The 15147-nt window shown below is 45.7% G+C and overlaps 1 protein-coding gene across 1 annotated transcript in view; it reads left to right on the top strand.

Annotated features, from left to right (window-relative positions):
- The window catches only part of LOC147725053 (embryonic protein UVS.2-like), a 78451-nt gene that overhangs the window by 38589 nt on the left and 24715 nt on the right, over positions 1–15147 (top strand). Inside the window, exons 9-11 of the mRNA XM_086918150.1 lie at positions 3216–3331; positions 4525–4750; positions 5573–5691. Of these exons, the coding sequence (XP_086774276.1) occupies positions 3216–3331; positions 4525–4750; positions 5573–5691 (461 nt within the window). The remainder of the gene's footprint in view (positions 1–3215; positions 3332–4524; positions 4751–5572; positions 5692–15147) is intronic.

Here is a 15147-nt window from a genome sequence, read left to right as displayed (position 1 = left end):
CTGATTGGATTCCAGCATTTATCCACTGATTGGATTCCAACAGTTATCCCATAACTGGATTCCAGCATTTATCCGCTGATTGGATTCCAGCATTTATCCCATAACTGGATTCCAGCATTTATCCCCTGATTGGATTCCAGCATTTATCCGCTGATTGGATTCCCACATTTATCCCATAACTGGATCCCAGGATTTATCCCCTGATTGGATTCCAGCATTTATCCCCTGATTGGATTCCAACATTTATCCCATAACTGGATTCCAGCATTTATCCCCTGATTGGATTCCAGCATTTATCCGCTGATTGGATTCCAACATTTATCTTTCCAGCATTTATCCCATAACTGGATTCCAGCATTTATCCCCTGATTGGATTCCAGCATTTATCCGCTGATTGGATTCCAGCATATATCCGCTGACTGGATTCCAGCATTTATCCACTGATTGGATTCCAGCATTTATCCCCTGATTGGATTCCAGCATTTATCCCCTGATTGGATTCCAGCATTTATCCCATGACTGGATTCCAGCATTTATCCCCTGATTGGATTCCAGCATTTATCCGCTGATTGGATTCCAGCATTTATCCCCTGACTGGGTCCCAGGATTTATCCCCTGATTGGATTCCAGCATTTATCCGCTGATTGGATTCCAACATTTATCTAATAAGTGGATTCCAGCATTTATCCCCTGATTGGATTCCAGCATTTATCCGCTGACTGGATTCCAGCATTTATCCCCTGATTGGATTCCAGCATTTATCCGCTGATTGGATTCCAACATTGATCCCAGAAGTGGATTCCAGCATTTATCCCCTGATTGGATTCCAGCATTTATCCGCTGATTGGATTCCAACATTTATCCCATAACTGGATTCCAGCATTTATCCCCTGATTGGATTCCAGCATTTATCCCATAAGTGGATTCCAGCATTTATCCCCTGATTGGATTCCAGCATTTATCCGCTGACTGGATTCCAGCATTTATCCCCTGATTGGATCCCAGGATTTATAACCTGATTGGATTCCAGCATTTATCCACTGATTGGATTCCAGCATGTATCCCCTTATTAGATTCCAGTATTTATCCCCTTATTAGATTCCAGCATTTATCCACTTATTAGATTCCAGCATTTTTCCGCTGATTGGATTTCAGTATTTATCCCATGACTGGATCCCAGCATTTATCCCTTTACTGGATTCCAGCATTTATGCTGACTGGATTCCAGCATTTATATCCTGACTGAATTCTAGGATTTATCCTAGTGCGATGTCAGTATTCAGTTCATGATGGCATCCCAACATGTTCCCTTATGAGATCCCAACATTCATCTCCCGGCATAAATCCAGTGGATCCTGGAATTTGCTACTAATTGGATCCCCGCTTTATATGTAAATAGGATCCCACTATATATTTCTGGCTGCAATATCAGCTTTGGTCTACTCACAGGATCCTTACTGATCTCCTCATAAAATACCAGGACTTATTTCCTAATAGGATCCCATTACGTATGCCTTAGTTTGACTGACACAAAATGGAATCCCAGCTTTCATGTACTCATCGCATCCTGGCTACATCCACCGATGGACACCATCATTGGCCTTTGATAGGACCCGAGCATCCATCTACTGATTGATTCCTTGCATTCACCCCCTTGTTGGAATATCAACATTCTTCCTTCCATGAGAGCTTGAGATTCGTTTCATGTAGCGATCCCAGGGGCATATTTACATGGGGATAACATCACCTGATTACTCTTAGCGACGTTCTGGTGGCGATATGCCCTTCTCCATATTTTCAAAGTGTCGTAAGCCCCTTTTATGTCTTAACCCCGCCTTGTAAAAAAGCCGCCCTCACACGCATCATGTAGTGTGAAAGGAGCGTGCTATGGGTGTTGCTGTCAGCGTTCCACCACAACTCCCACTGCTTTTTGATGCTGCCCAGATTCACAAGGAGGTGTTAATCTGGGGCAGCGCCAAAACTAACGCCATGCAACAGCAGGCGCTACAATGGAGAAACCAGGAGAAATGCTTTTATTTTTCCATGTTTTTGCATTCTGCAGCACACATAGAAAGAGCAAAATGCCATTAATGAATATTTATGTGTAGGAAGAGACACCTTCCGGGACATAAACAATCATTGAATAATGACAAATTGCTACTTCTACGTATGCTGAATTCAGCAGCACGCATAGAAGTAACACATCACCATAATGGATTGTTTATGTGCAGGAAGGGACCCTTTGTACTATGGTGCAAATGGGCTTGTGTTGGAGCTAGGCAGCTCATTTTAGCGCCAGCACAGGGGGAAACACAGGGGAGCTTCGTATTGGTGTAAATACAGCGCATTCCTGCATTTTGGAAATGTCGGAGCACGGCGATGCCGAAGATGGCGCAGTTCCGCTCTCCGAAATTTCATTGTAATATGCCTCCCCAGTATCCATTCACCGGTGGGATCCTTGCATTTATCTGCTGGTGGGATCCCATTCTTGGGAGAACTCCATAGTTCATCCTCTGACTGGATCCCAGTGTTCATCACCTGATGAGTTCCAAGCACAATCTACTACTTTATGGAAACATATTCCTCGTATAGTGGAGTTTCAGATGGATTGAATGTTAGAGTTCTGCTAAGACCCTGTTTGTTACCTTTTTGGAGCTTGACCTTTGGGTTCCCAGCTTTGAAAATGTCCCTGCCATTGGGATCCATGTCTTCTTTGCATTAGGAGTTATGTAGCCTTATAGCTAGCTAGACACCATGTATGTTTCTTTGATCTGCACTCTGAAGTCACTTTAGACCAGTAAAGAGAAAGAGGAGTGACAAAGATTCTGTTTGTGGTCCAAAATAATTTGCTTTTGCAGAGTTTCATTTTTATCTGTCTCCCTAAAAATCCATCCCACCTTTATTGCCATTTTATCTGAACCAGGGCAATTTGTGTTGCCGGTCAGTGTGCCCAGTGTGGTTTTTGGTACCTACTTATATTCTTGTCTGTGCTTCCATATCATTGCAAAGACCAGCACCAGCCACACAGATCATTGTTTAGGTCAAGGGGCGTCCTCCTGGAGGAGATATAAAGATGCCAGCTTAAATACTAGTGAATCTAACTGAGACATTCTCAGTAGGAGCCGTTGGAGGGTGGAAATTCAACCTGTCAGGGTCATTGTGCTGTTTCTAGACATTAATATTTAAAGAATGTTCCTTTTCATATTTGGTTTCAGGTGTTTGCAGCACCCTTTTATCTAACCCGACCGGCACCCTAGCGTCTTCCAATAACCCTTCCTCGTACCCGAACAACGTCAACTGTGTCTACATGATCCGAGTGCCTTCCGATAAGGTATGTCCTTCACAGACAAGCTGATGGGGCTAGTCGCGCTTTCCTCCTGCCAGAGTCCTGAGCCGCCTAGGGGTGGGACTTAGAGTAGCGCGCTGGGTTAGGAGCTGCCTGATTGGCGGCCGACGTAGCTGCTGAGATAGGTCACTCTGGTTAGAGTGGTCCATCAGAGAGGAGGAGAAGGATCTGTCCTTGGAATGTTCTCTCCAATGAAGTCAGCACCATAGCTGCAGAGCTTCGGAGAACCAATCAGAAGATATTAATGAAATCTACAGTAGGGCTGACACCAAAGACTAGATGGAATAAAGCTTAAAGAGTGGGTCTACAAGGGGCAAATAAGTCAAACTTTAACCATCTTCAAATTGGACTTCACAGAAATGCCCCATGGGGGCAATAAGCAATGGTGAGAGGGAATGCCAGTGGAGTACCCTAATGGATATAGGCACACAAGGATTAACCTATTAATTGACAGTGTAGCAGGACAGAATACCGGGGTGCACAGCGATAGGTATTACCCCCTGAGTGTATGGTACAAGAATATTGAGTTTTGAATACAGTGCTACAAAAACATCTTAGCCAGAATATCAGCTAACAAAGTATGGTTCAGGTCAATATGCATAGGTAAGTATAGACTTCCGCTACTTAATATCACATTTATCTTGAGCATATATGGTCTGCTGGTGGGCATCACTCACACTCAAAGGGTAGGACACAGGTTATTGGTAACCCAGAGGCAGTGTCCCAGAGAGGTGGAGGGCCATCCTTATCAACCCAATGAGGAGTCAACTGTACCATGTGCCTTGAAGCTTACCCCAGCTTAGCTCTCTCGGTTACTCCTTTAACTTTACTGAAAACCCCAGCTTAGCAGAGGCAATCAAGACCCCAGTGTGTAACTTCTTCACAAGAGGTACCAAAGCTTCAGAACAGGGTTGCTTCCAAGTAGAGGCAGCATGAGAGAAGACAGGAGGTGCAGGGACAGCATAAGGGTGTCATGTCTCTTTGAACACACGTATGAAGTTTAGGGATGGTGGCGAAGGAGGCTGGAAACAGTACAAGTCAATGCAAAATCACCGACTGAGTCTAGTCTGCGGATAACTTTCAAAAACTGAAAATCTGTCCTTTTTAAACAAATGGTGGATATAAAGTTCTAGACACCCTGGAGGTCGTATGTCTGATTTACTGCTCTTTCTTCTCAGATTCTTCTGCAGTTTGATGCCTTCGATCTCCAATCCTCCTCAAACTGCGACTCCGACTACCTCACAATTTACGATGGCAACAGTAAGGCAGCCCCAGTCTTACTCAGCAAAGCGTGCGGGACCGGGCTGCTCCAGCCATTCATGTCTTCTGGAAATAAGATGCTGCTGGAGTTTGTGACAGATGGTTCCATCACCGCCAGTGGCTTCAAGGCCTCCTATAGCAGTGGTACGGTCCTTGGTGTCAGGCCGCTCTCAGACAGGGGGGGAGGGAGGAAGCAAGGGCCTTCTACAGTAATGCTGTAGCCCTTGGTGCCAGCCCACTGACAGACAGGGGAGGAAGGAAGCAAAGGCCTTCTACAGCTCACCAAGGCCTCTTGTTGGGACCCAGTGAGCTGTGCTCCCAGGATATCTGGGTGTGTTGGCGTAAGGCTCACTGCAGGAAGTGCTTGTTTCTCAGAGTCAATAGAGGTCTCACCATGAACTACAAGATGTTGTGAGCCCAGTACACTGACAAAATACCTTGAGTCTGGGGAAAGGAGCCGGAGATGGTACATAGATTAGCAGTGTTTTGTTTATGTCTTGGCCACTGATGATCGGGGGGTGTCAAAGATCACAGTGTGCACAAAATATATGGGAACACATATGATTAGTGACATGGGAGAGTACTGACAAGAATCTCTGAAAGTGGGGTCCTCTATTGGCAGGGACATGGGCTCTATTATTTACCATCCTGACAGTAAATGTGTACTTTCTGACTGGAACCTCATGTCATGTCCCCAGTTTCTTGCCATGTACCACTATTTTTGGGGACATGTTATGTTATGTTATGTTATGTTATATTTAATTTATACAGCGCACAGCTGCTCGAAAGTGTGAGCTGAGGCACAAACAGCGTGCCGGGGGCATCAGGCAGGACCCTACTCCTGGTTCTGGTGTGGCACACAGTTGCGGAAGGGCTGAGATGTGTTTTGTGCAGGTGGACTTTGTACACTCATCACCGGTGCTCTATGCACAGAGTACTAAGATGATTCTTTCTTCTGTTTGACAGTAAAATGTGGCGGCACATTCACCAGCTCTGACGGCACCATCTCATCCCCTAACTTCCCCAACAATTACGATTCCAACATGGACTGCGGCTTCTACATCACGGCTCCAGCTGGATCCAAGGTAAGTGCAGGAGCTACCCAATGTCATTCTAGTACTGAGAAAAAAGAACGCAAGCCTGGTAGACCATGGAATCATGAGGAACCTTTTAGAATTTCCGCCAGAGAGGGCAGTGTGACATCATGACTTTCCAGAACAGCTTTAAACAAGCATTAGTGAATGCATTAGGTTTTGCCTATGTGATTAATAATACACTTTTTTTCTTCTAAGTTGTAGTTTGATGAGCCGTTGCGCAATATAAGTTACAGAAAGTCTGTTAAAGTGTTATGACTTGTTTATGTTCAAAAAGGAAATATATTGTGCTTTTACTACTGGTATTATAAAGGAGATTAGGTAAATGGACAGACATAAAAAAAATGCACCTGACAAGTAGACTTGAAAATGTTGCAGCTATGTGGAGAATACGTAAAGGGTGGGATGAAAAAACATACAAGTAAATCGTAAGCACGGTTTTTGCAAAACCAGAAAACAAGATTATGAAAACTCGATTAAAAGGTGTTGTTTGGTTATTGCCCATTAGTAACATAAACAAATGAAAATTAACTTTACATTTTTCAAATGAGCATTTGACCATTTGTGCAACATAAGTGAAAGAAACACACTGAAAGTAAGACGTCCCGGTGCCACTGTACTTGCTAAACCATTAAAATCATGATAACTAGATAATGCACTTTGCCTGTTTTAAGAATGTGCAGTTGGTGTTCTTTAGATTATGTAACAATGAAAATACAGGAGCCTGTTTAAATGACTTCAGCGAACTATTTTTAGCAATTATTGAGCTAAAATACCACGCTTTAAAAGTATGCAAATAAATATGAATGCATTTTACATCCATGGAAAGACTAACTGCAAACTTCTCACTATTAGAGTATCTCTCAATGACCACGTTGTTTATTCACATGGGGCAAGGAAAATGCAGCAAACAATATAGCATGTTTTGTGCTAGAACAATACAATCTGCACAGTAATGGCCAGTCCCAAAAAATAAAGTCTTACCACCTACCTGCTTACTAACTTAAATGCTTAGTGGTAAAAAAGAGAGCTTACACCAGGGGAAAATAATATGTTTTTTGTATTTAAAAGATACCAGCAATGCCCAGCAGCTGGAATTTTTAAATTTACTGCTACTGAAACTATACAGACTCCTTTCCTGGCAAGTCAAAGGAATAGGGTGCAATCAAAAGACTCAATGAATACTTTTAGAACAGGCACATGACCATGTATACAATCCTAGAGTTGTCTGCGCTGTAATGTTACTCAGAAACTGTCCAAACGGATAAAGGAGGTTAAAACATCCCTTCAGAGCACCAGGGAGCATGCTCATGTAAAGCACTGCAATCAGTTCGTTCAAGTTTACACTACATAATGCGCCAACAACAAACACATGACACAGAGAAGAAAACAATGTTGTTAGCAACAAACACATGACACAGAATAAAATGCTATTTTTATTAGCGGAACAATACCATAAGGAATGTGAAATGTGATAAAAGCTCCACACGCTAAAGCAGAGTTAAACAAGCAAGTTTTAAATGCATGCAGCCTGGGGAAGATAAGTATCGGTAAACACTGGGCAGCCTTATTGTAGGAAAAAAAGACCCACAACTTTTGGGCCCAGTGCCACTGCACCTGCTGCACCATTGAAATTATGATCCCAGTGCCTGCAAGATAACTGTATTTGTGACTGCCTGTTTAGTAGTTAAATATAGCAATATTTGGTGTTTAGAGGAGGTAAGACAGCTTTTTGCTGTGGTGCCACTGCACCTGCTGCACCATGTCAGTCATAACTGTATTGCCTGCAAGGTAACTGCACTTTGACTGCCTCTTTAATAGCAAAATATAGCAATATTAGGTGTCTGGTGGTCTGCCTAGAGCTTTTGGTCCTGTTGTCAGTGCACCTGCTACACCATTGTAATCATGACCCTGGTGCCTGCTAGATTACTGCACTTGTGACTGCCTGTTTAGTAGTTAAATTTAGCAATATTCTGTGTTTAGTGGGGTCCCAAGAGCTTTTGGCTCTGGTGCCACTACACCTGCTGCACCATTAAAAACATGCCACTATTACCTGGAAGATAACCACACTTGTACTCTGCCTATTTAATAGTAAAATATATTAATATTTGGTGTTTAGAGAGGCTCCTAGAGCTTTGGGCCCCAGTGTAACTGCACCTACTGCACCTTTGAAATCATGACCCTAGCGCCTGCTAGATAACTGCACTTGTGACAGTCTGTTTAGTAGTTATATTTTTCAAGATTCTGTGTTTAGTGGGGTCCCTAGAGCTTTTGGCCCCGATGCGACTGCACCTGCTGCACCATTTATATCAAGCCCTTCTTAACTGCAGGGTAGCTGCACTTGCGACTGCTTATTAGTAAAATATAGCAATATTAGGAATTTAGAAGGAAAGATAACAAAATGTAAACAGTAAACAGTATGGAGCGTTAAGCAAGAGAAAAAATAGTTTGAACCACCAACACGGATGGGAATGAGGAGTTAGGCCACAGGACATTGATAAGAAAGATACCAAAGGGAGAACAGGCTACAACATATGGAAACAGAGGAAAGTAAACTGGCAAGCATATGGACAAATAAAAAGTGAAGGTGGGCTGTAAGTCCCTTTTAAGATATATGCAAAACATATGGGGCATGGCCAACAGCCCAAGATGGCGGATGCATAATCTGTGTGATCCCAGACCAAGTCCCCAATATCCTACTTTTATCCTATGCATTCGTGCAGCATCGGGCTCCTACTCAGCCCTGGAGCGGTGCCTTATTGTGCACTATCACTACCAGCGGGTGTTTGGTGGCTAAAGGACGGCAGGAGTACTAAAAACTCCAATACCTCTCGCACTGACAACATGGCGGGTGGAGAGGAGCAGCTTCAGCAGCAGATACCCGAGTGAACTCAGAGGTTACAGTGTAAGAGTGACCCAGGCAGCCTCCAGAGCTCATCACCCTGCAATAAGCGTCTCCAGCTCTTATCAACCTTCATTCGGGCCGCATAGCTGACGTGACTGTGTACGAGCGGACCATCCACTGAGCTTTTCTGCTGCCGCGAGTAGGTCTGATGCGGTCGCCAAGCCGCTCCACGTTGGGGTCTGTATGCTCCCCAGCTGTCCCGACCGCTGCACTGATTGAGGTGAGGAGAGGCCCTTGTTCTGCCCACGTGGGCCCCTGGAATGACTGTGGCCAAAGGCCTGGAGTGAAGTTGTGATGTATTGACTTCTAGTGCCCTGATCTGGCATTAGCGCCTGACTATTTGCTTTCGCTGTACCTGAGGGCCTATCGTGGACCAGTCTATGACTGCAGCATACCACCCCGATTGCATGGGCTACCCTTCTAGGGCTTATGCAGGTAGCCTTGCCCCTTACTAATCTGTGTGGCACAACATAGCTACTGGCAGCAGGACCAGGAGCGCAGCCCATCTGTCGACCAAAGTTTCCAGTCATCGGGTGGGGCCCCTTGGACTAACACATAAGACCTGCCAGACAGAATCTAAGCTGCACGGAGTGTGTCCACACCAAAATAATGAACGAGGGTGCGATAGGATTCCAGAGAACTCCAGTTGAGCTGAGGGGGCAGGCATGATCCAATGGCACAAACCACTGTGGCTGGAGTATTGCTGAGACTCGTGGTTGGTGGACACTGGGCTGGCGTATGTGTGGGGTGTGCTGCTTTGTGTACAGACCCTTTCTGGACAGCACTAAGCTTGCAAGACCAACAAGAGATCCTGAATAATTGACTGCTGGGCCTTGCTGGCCCATCTGTGCCATCTCGTCTCTTGGACTAACGGCGAAAGAAGTGGAGTTCGCTACTAGATGGACTACACACAGATCCCCCTCCTCGCTACCTGCCCTAGGTTGCTGCTCATCTGGATCTCGCCTTCGCCCATTACCAACAACTGTGCTTACGCAGGGGTGATTGTGGGCGGCACTGGTCGCCACAATGATGTAACCTGGGCCATAAATTATGCACCACCAGGACCTTACATGCAGTGACAGCAGATCGGGCCCACCTTTCCTCAGGCTGAGCCAACTGGCACCTGAACAGCACTAATGTAGCGTGCAAAAACCCTGGTCCTGCAGCCCACGTGCGATCCCACTCCTCACTCTATGAGTGCTCTCCAACCGAACCCCGAGGGATAGCAATGCCTTAACAGCAACCCCCATGAATAAATTGGATGTTAACCTTCAGGAAATTCAAGACTTCAGACCCGCTAGTGCACAGCAGCTGGGCGTATTCACTTCAGATATTAGCCTGCTGAAAGATAACCACTGGAAGCTGGCCGATTGAGTCAAAACTAACAAACAAATGCTAGCCACTCTATCCCCAAGCAACGAGGACCACACTGCTCAGATTACACAAATGCATCAACAGGTGGAACAAACAGGGATGGCCTGTAGAAATAATATACGGATCGTGGGGATCCCTGAAGGCACAGATGGCCATCGTGCAACATTGAGAAATAACTCTGGAGAGAGATAGCTCCCACTGGTCTCTTTGAACTCTGTCGAGAGGGCATACTGAGTCCCCACAAAGAGACCCATCCCCGATGTGCACCCACAACCTATAGTGGCCATAATCCTTAACATCAGAGAGTGGGATTTGATACTATGAGCAACTTGTGAAAAAGCAACCATTATCATTAATAACTTGATGATCTCCTTGTTCCCAGACTACACAGTTGCTGTGTCACGCTAACGTACATCCTTCCAGGAAATAAAATGACACTTGCGTACTGCTGGCCTCACATATGCTCTTTTATTCCCAGCCAAGCTGAAAGTAATCCACGACCAACACACCCACTTTTTTAAAAATCCAGAAAGGGCCAGGGAATAGTTGGAACAAAATTTTCCAGAATCTGCAAGATGTGGCCCCAGAGGGTCTGCTCCTCCAAAGTCACAATGTGCACTACGACGTTGTGGGCACAATGCCCGGGCCCCCCTCCCACCCCCCCCCCCACAACAGGCTTTGGAAGGTCTACGGCTGATGGTCCGATCTACGTCTGCTCCGAAGGTGGCTTGGCCGCCCCTTAGCTTCAGCACTTCACAGGAGAAGTACGTCAGACTCAGAATCAAAAAGCAGCATGGCTCTGTTCCCGATGATCAGTCCTCAAACGAGTAATGGCTTCTTGAGGTGAATGCAGTGAGTACTCTCAGTATGCACATGGCCACTCATGTAGATTTTATTGGTGGGGTTTATACTTATAAAACAAACTCCGACTGTCTCTGAAGAAACAGCACCGGCAGGCAGGGTCTCCCCCACGCAGGACCTATATTGTTTTCGTGGAGTGGTGTGGCTCACTGGTTAGAGGCGGCAGACCCGTAAGTAGAGAACGGCCCGGGACCAGGGTTCAATTCCCGACGCGGCAGGGTTGTGGACCAGGGTCAAAAACGGACTCGATAATTCTCGCCTCGGTGCCTACTCTAACCAGGGAACACACTCGGCAACTCTGGGCATTAAGCTTGCCTCATCTCCACAACGGCCCCACACAGACGCCGGGGATGCCTGGTTGCACCTTGGAGATACCCAGAAAGGGACCATCTCACAGGGAAAACCAGGACGGGTTCCCCAGCGGTCTTCAGCGCCAGGATACTCCATGGAGTCGCAGTGCGCTTTTTCAAGTACACCCACATTTACATTTACCTGTTCTGCTGTGAATCTATATGCAATGAGTTAGTTTTTTTCTCCTTGATATAGCTGCAGCCCAGTATCTTGATGCCTCACCTACTGGGGCCCTGGGTCTGGTTGGCCTGCGATCAGTTCATATATGCTCCGCATAAACCTAGACTCCCTTATGGGGAAGACATTATATGCCCAGATGGCGAATGCACATGGTTTTTTAATAGTGCAGATTGTTCTTATTTGTTCTAAGGTTTATTCGATCAATAAAAAAATCTCTTGACTGAGTATTGTGGGAATGCTTTTATCTTTTGATGTGGTCACCTAATGTATTTGTGGGAGCTGGTGATGGTGGTGTGAGGGGAATTGTATTCACTATTGACTTCTCAACTCAATTATGTTGACGGTAGTCAAAGATTATAACATTATTACTTGGAATGTTAGAGGTATGGGGTCTGTACACAAAAGACATAGACTGTTAGCTCAATCGTATTCTTACAACAAACCTACCTACTGTCTACTGAAGCTCAAAAGTTGTGTAACCAGTGAAGAGGCCAACTATTCCATGCCTCGTACTCTACTTTTTCAAGGGCCGCAGCGATCTGGTTGCCGGCAGGGGTCCCATCTGGAGTGCATGCATACCAAGGTAGACACACAAGAATGTTATGTCCTAGGGGTAAATTGGACGGGGAACCATGAATGCTAGGATGTATATATTTGCCTGATACCAAGCAGGAACCCTTCCTTGCTCACCGTATTGGTCTCAATACCCCTGGGTGTTGGGTGGGGACTTCAATGCAGTGTTGGACATAGTATTGGATCATTTGCACCCACTTTTATGGGTTTGGTGTGCTAGGCTAAGGAGTTGCGTCACTGGGTGGATGAGTGCGATGTGTCAGATATATGGCGTAACCGTAACATTACAAGAGTAATCCTTTTACTCTTAACCACATGCCCTTCATGCTCACTCTGACAGATTCCTCGGTCCTGCATTACACATGCTACGTATCTGGGTAAGACGATGTTAGATCACAACCCACTGGAAATTACACTCTCATGGAGACGGGTTCCTGCTCCCTGACCAAGCTGGTGCCTGCAGCCACGTCTCTTAGAAGACGTCTGATTTAGAGACACTTATGCATAATACATATTTCTCTGGTACGGCTTGCTTGCCGTTGGTGGAATGTGAAGCATTTAAGGTAGTAGTGCATGGTGCCTTGATTGGCCAGAGAGCCAACACTCAGAGAACACACAGAAGCCGACAGGGCGGCACGCTCCTGGCTCAGTTAATTTGTGCGGAACCATCTCCTAAGCCTATCTTATCAATCTACGCACTCACGCAGGGACCTGTGGTGACACAACTGGGGATCAATAGCATTCCTAGACAAGTGCACCACTTTATAAATGGCTCTGCAGCCTCCTGACCCTGTAGAACTATCTGAGTTCCAAGCAGCTCTGCCTAGGGTGCCCACGATGGAAAGTGAAGAACTTGCTGCTTCCATCCTGGCGAGTGAGATTCGTGGCACCATCAGATTTGTCCCCAATAAACACACGCATCTGATGGAATTCCGGTGAAATTCTATTCCACCTATGCTGCAAAATTGGTGCCAAAGCTGGAGAAATTATATTATACATCATTAGATGTATAATACATGCTCCCCTCCCCCAATAGCAAAGCTATCGGAACATCCCTGTTAAACCCGGCATTGGTACTGAATACAAAATATAAAATTCTCAGTAAAACTCTGGCCCGCCTACTGCTCCCCTTACTCGTGCACTTGATCCACACGGATCAATATGGTTGATTTACCTGATGCAACATCTCCTTGAACATAAGGGCCTGTGTGGAATAATGGATGTAGCCTGAGACCACCCATATGCCGGCTGCCTTTCCTTTGATAAACAACAAGATTTTGATACCCTTGATTGGGACTCCACGCTTGCTGCTTTGATTCACTATGGGATACCCCTGCTTATATCCGGTGGGTGAAACTACTATATTCATCACCTATGGCCAGAGCCAGAACTGGTCCCTATGTCTCCGATCCCTACCAAGTGTCTAACCGCGCTCAATAGGGTTGCCCTGGGTCCCTTCTCTGCTTCATATTGGCGGTCCAGCCAATCGCATAGTGAATCCTGCAGGTGGTGGACCACAGTGGGGGCCCTTTCGATTGAGTGGTGCATTCAGTGTCTCTATATGCCGATGACATGCTTCTGTATTTCAAAAACATCAGGGAGGGCAAATTAGAGATAGCCCAATTGCTGTCCTTGTTTGGCCACTTGTAAGGGCCGCATATTAATGCAGATAAATCTTGAGCTTACTTCTTTACTAATACCTATACAGAGACCTCATTTAGATTTGGTGACAAACAACTGCAAACAGCACCAAGCACCTTTCGCTAACTGGAGATTCAGATATACCGCAAAACACAAGGGGCCTGATTCACAAAGGTAAACTGAGACAAAAGTCTAACTTTATGACTTTTGGTATTCACAAAGTGCATTTACAAGTAGTACAGTAAGACTTTTGTCTCAGTTTGACTTAAGTTTTGGTCTCAGTTAGACTTAAGACCAAAACCTAAGTTAAACTGAGACAAAACTTTAACTTTATTAGTCGTAATTGCCATTTGTGAATACCAAAAGTCGTAAAAAAATTATCTATTGGAGGGCAACCTCATACATAAGATTAACACACTGAGATCTCAAGTGTCGTTTTGAGTCACATTACCCCAGTCGATAGAGGGCCGTCTGTCACTGGCGAAAATGGTGATGTTGCCACACTTGCTGTACCACTTTGTGAATTCACCAATCATAATAACGGCATGGGTGTTTAAACTGTTGAACACCATACTGATTGATCTTACAGGTGGGAGGGGGCCCCGCAGAATCAATCTACATAAACTGCAGATGCCTACCTCATGGAGGACCTGGCATGGCAGTTCGGGCTGGACTGTTCCCATGGGGCACAAGGTCAAGACTGATTTGCATATGGCTGGGTTCATGGATTGGTGAGCAAAAAAACGATGGATTTAGGCCCAGATCTCTGTACTGGGGTCAATTGCGATTCCCCATTTTGCAATGTGTGATATTGTTCTGCATTCTGTCCATCAACTGTTGTTTTTGCAGTTGTCACCCTGAGTGGAACAGGTATGCTCAGACGTAAGTCCTGTGCTCTCCATGCCACCGGAATCAAGCTATCCTGGCTGATGAGGGCTGAAAGCCCGAAATCAGTACTAGGATGCTTGTTTCCAGTCCAGGGAGGACCTGGCTTTGCAGATCGGGCTGGACTGTTCCCAGGGGGCACAAGGTCAAGACTGATTTGCATATGGCTGGGTTCATGGCATGGTGAGCAAAAAAACGATGGATGTAGGCCCAGATCTCTGTACTGGGGTCAATTGCGATTCCCCATTTTGCAATGTGTGATATTGTTCTGCATTCTGTCCATCAACTGTTGTTTTTGCATTTCTCACCCCGAGTGGGACGGGTATGCTCAGGCGTGAGTCCTGTGCTCTCCATGCCACCGGAATCAAGCTATCCTGGCTGATGAGGGCTGTAAGCCCGAAACCAGTCCTAGGATGCTTGTTTCCAGTCCAGGGAGGACCTGGCTTGGCAGTTCGGGCTGGACTGTTCCCAGGGGGCACAGGGTCAAGACTGATTTGCATATGACTGGGTTCAAACTGGAATGGCACGGTGAGCAAAAAAAAGATGGATTTAGGCCCAGATCTCTGTACTGGGGTGAATGTATGAAATTGCTCTGCATTCTGTCCATCAACTGTTGTTTTTACATACTTCATGTGGGCAGCATGGGGGCTCTAGACCTCAAAGACTGTTGCATAGCT

Source organism: Lissotriton vulgaris, chromosome 4_1 (genome assembly GCF_964263255.1).
Source record: "Lissotriton vulgaris chromosome 4_1, aLisVul1.2, whole genome shotgun sequence".
Lineage (NCBI taxonomy): Eukaryota > Metazoa > Chordata > Amphibia > Caudata > Salamandridae > Lissotriton > Lissotriton vulgaris.
The sequence above is the reverse complement of the archived record's forward strand: the minus strand, read 5'-3'. Positions and strand labels throughout refer to the sequence as shown.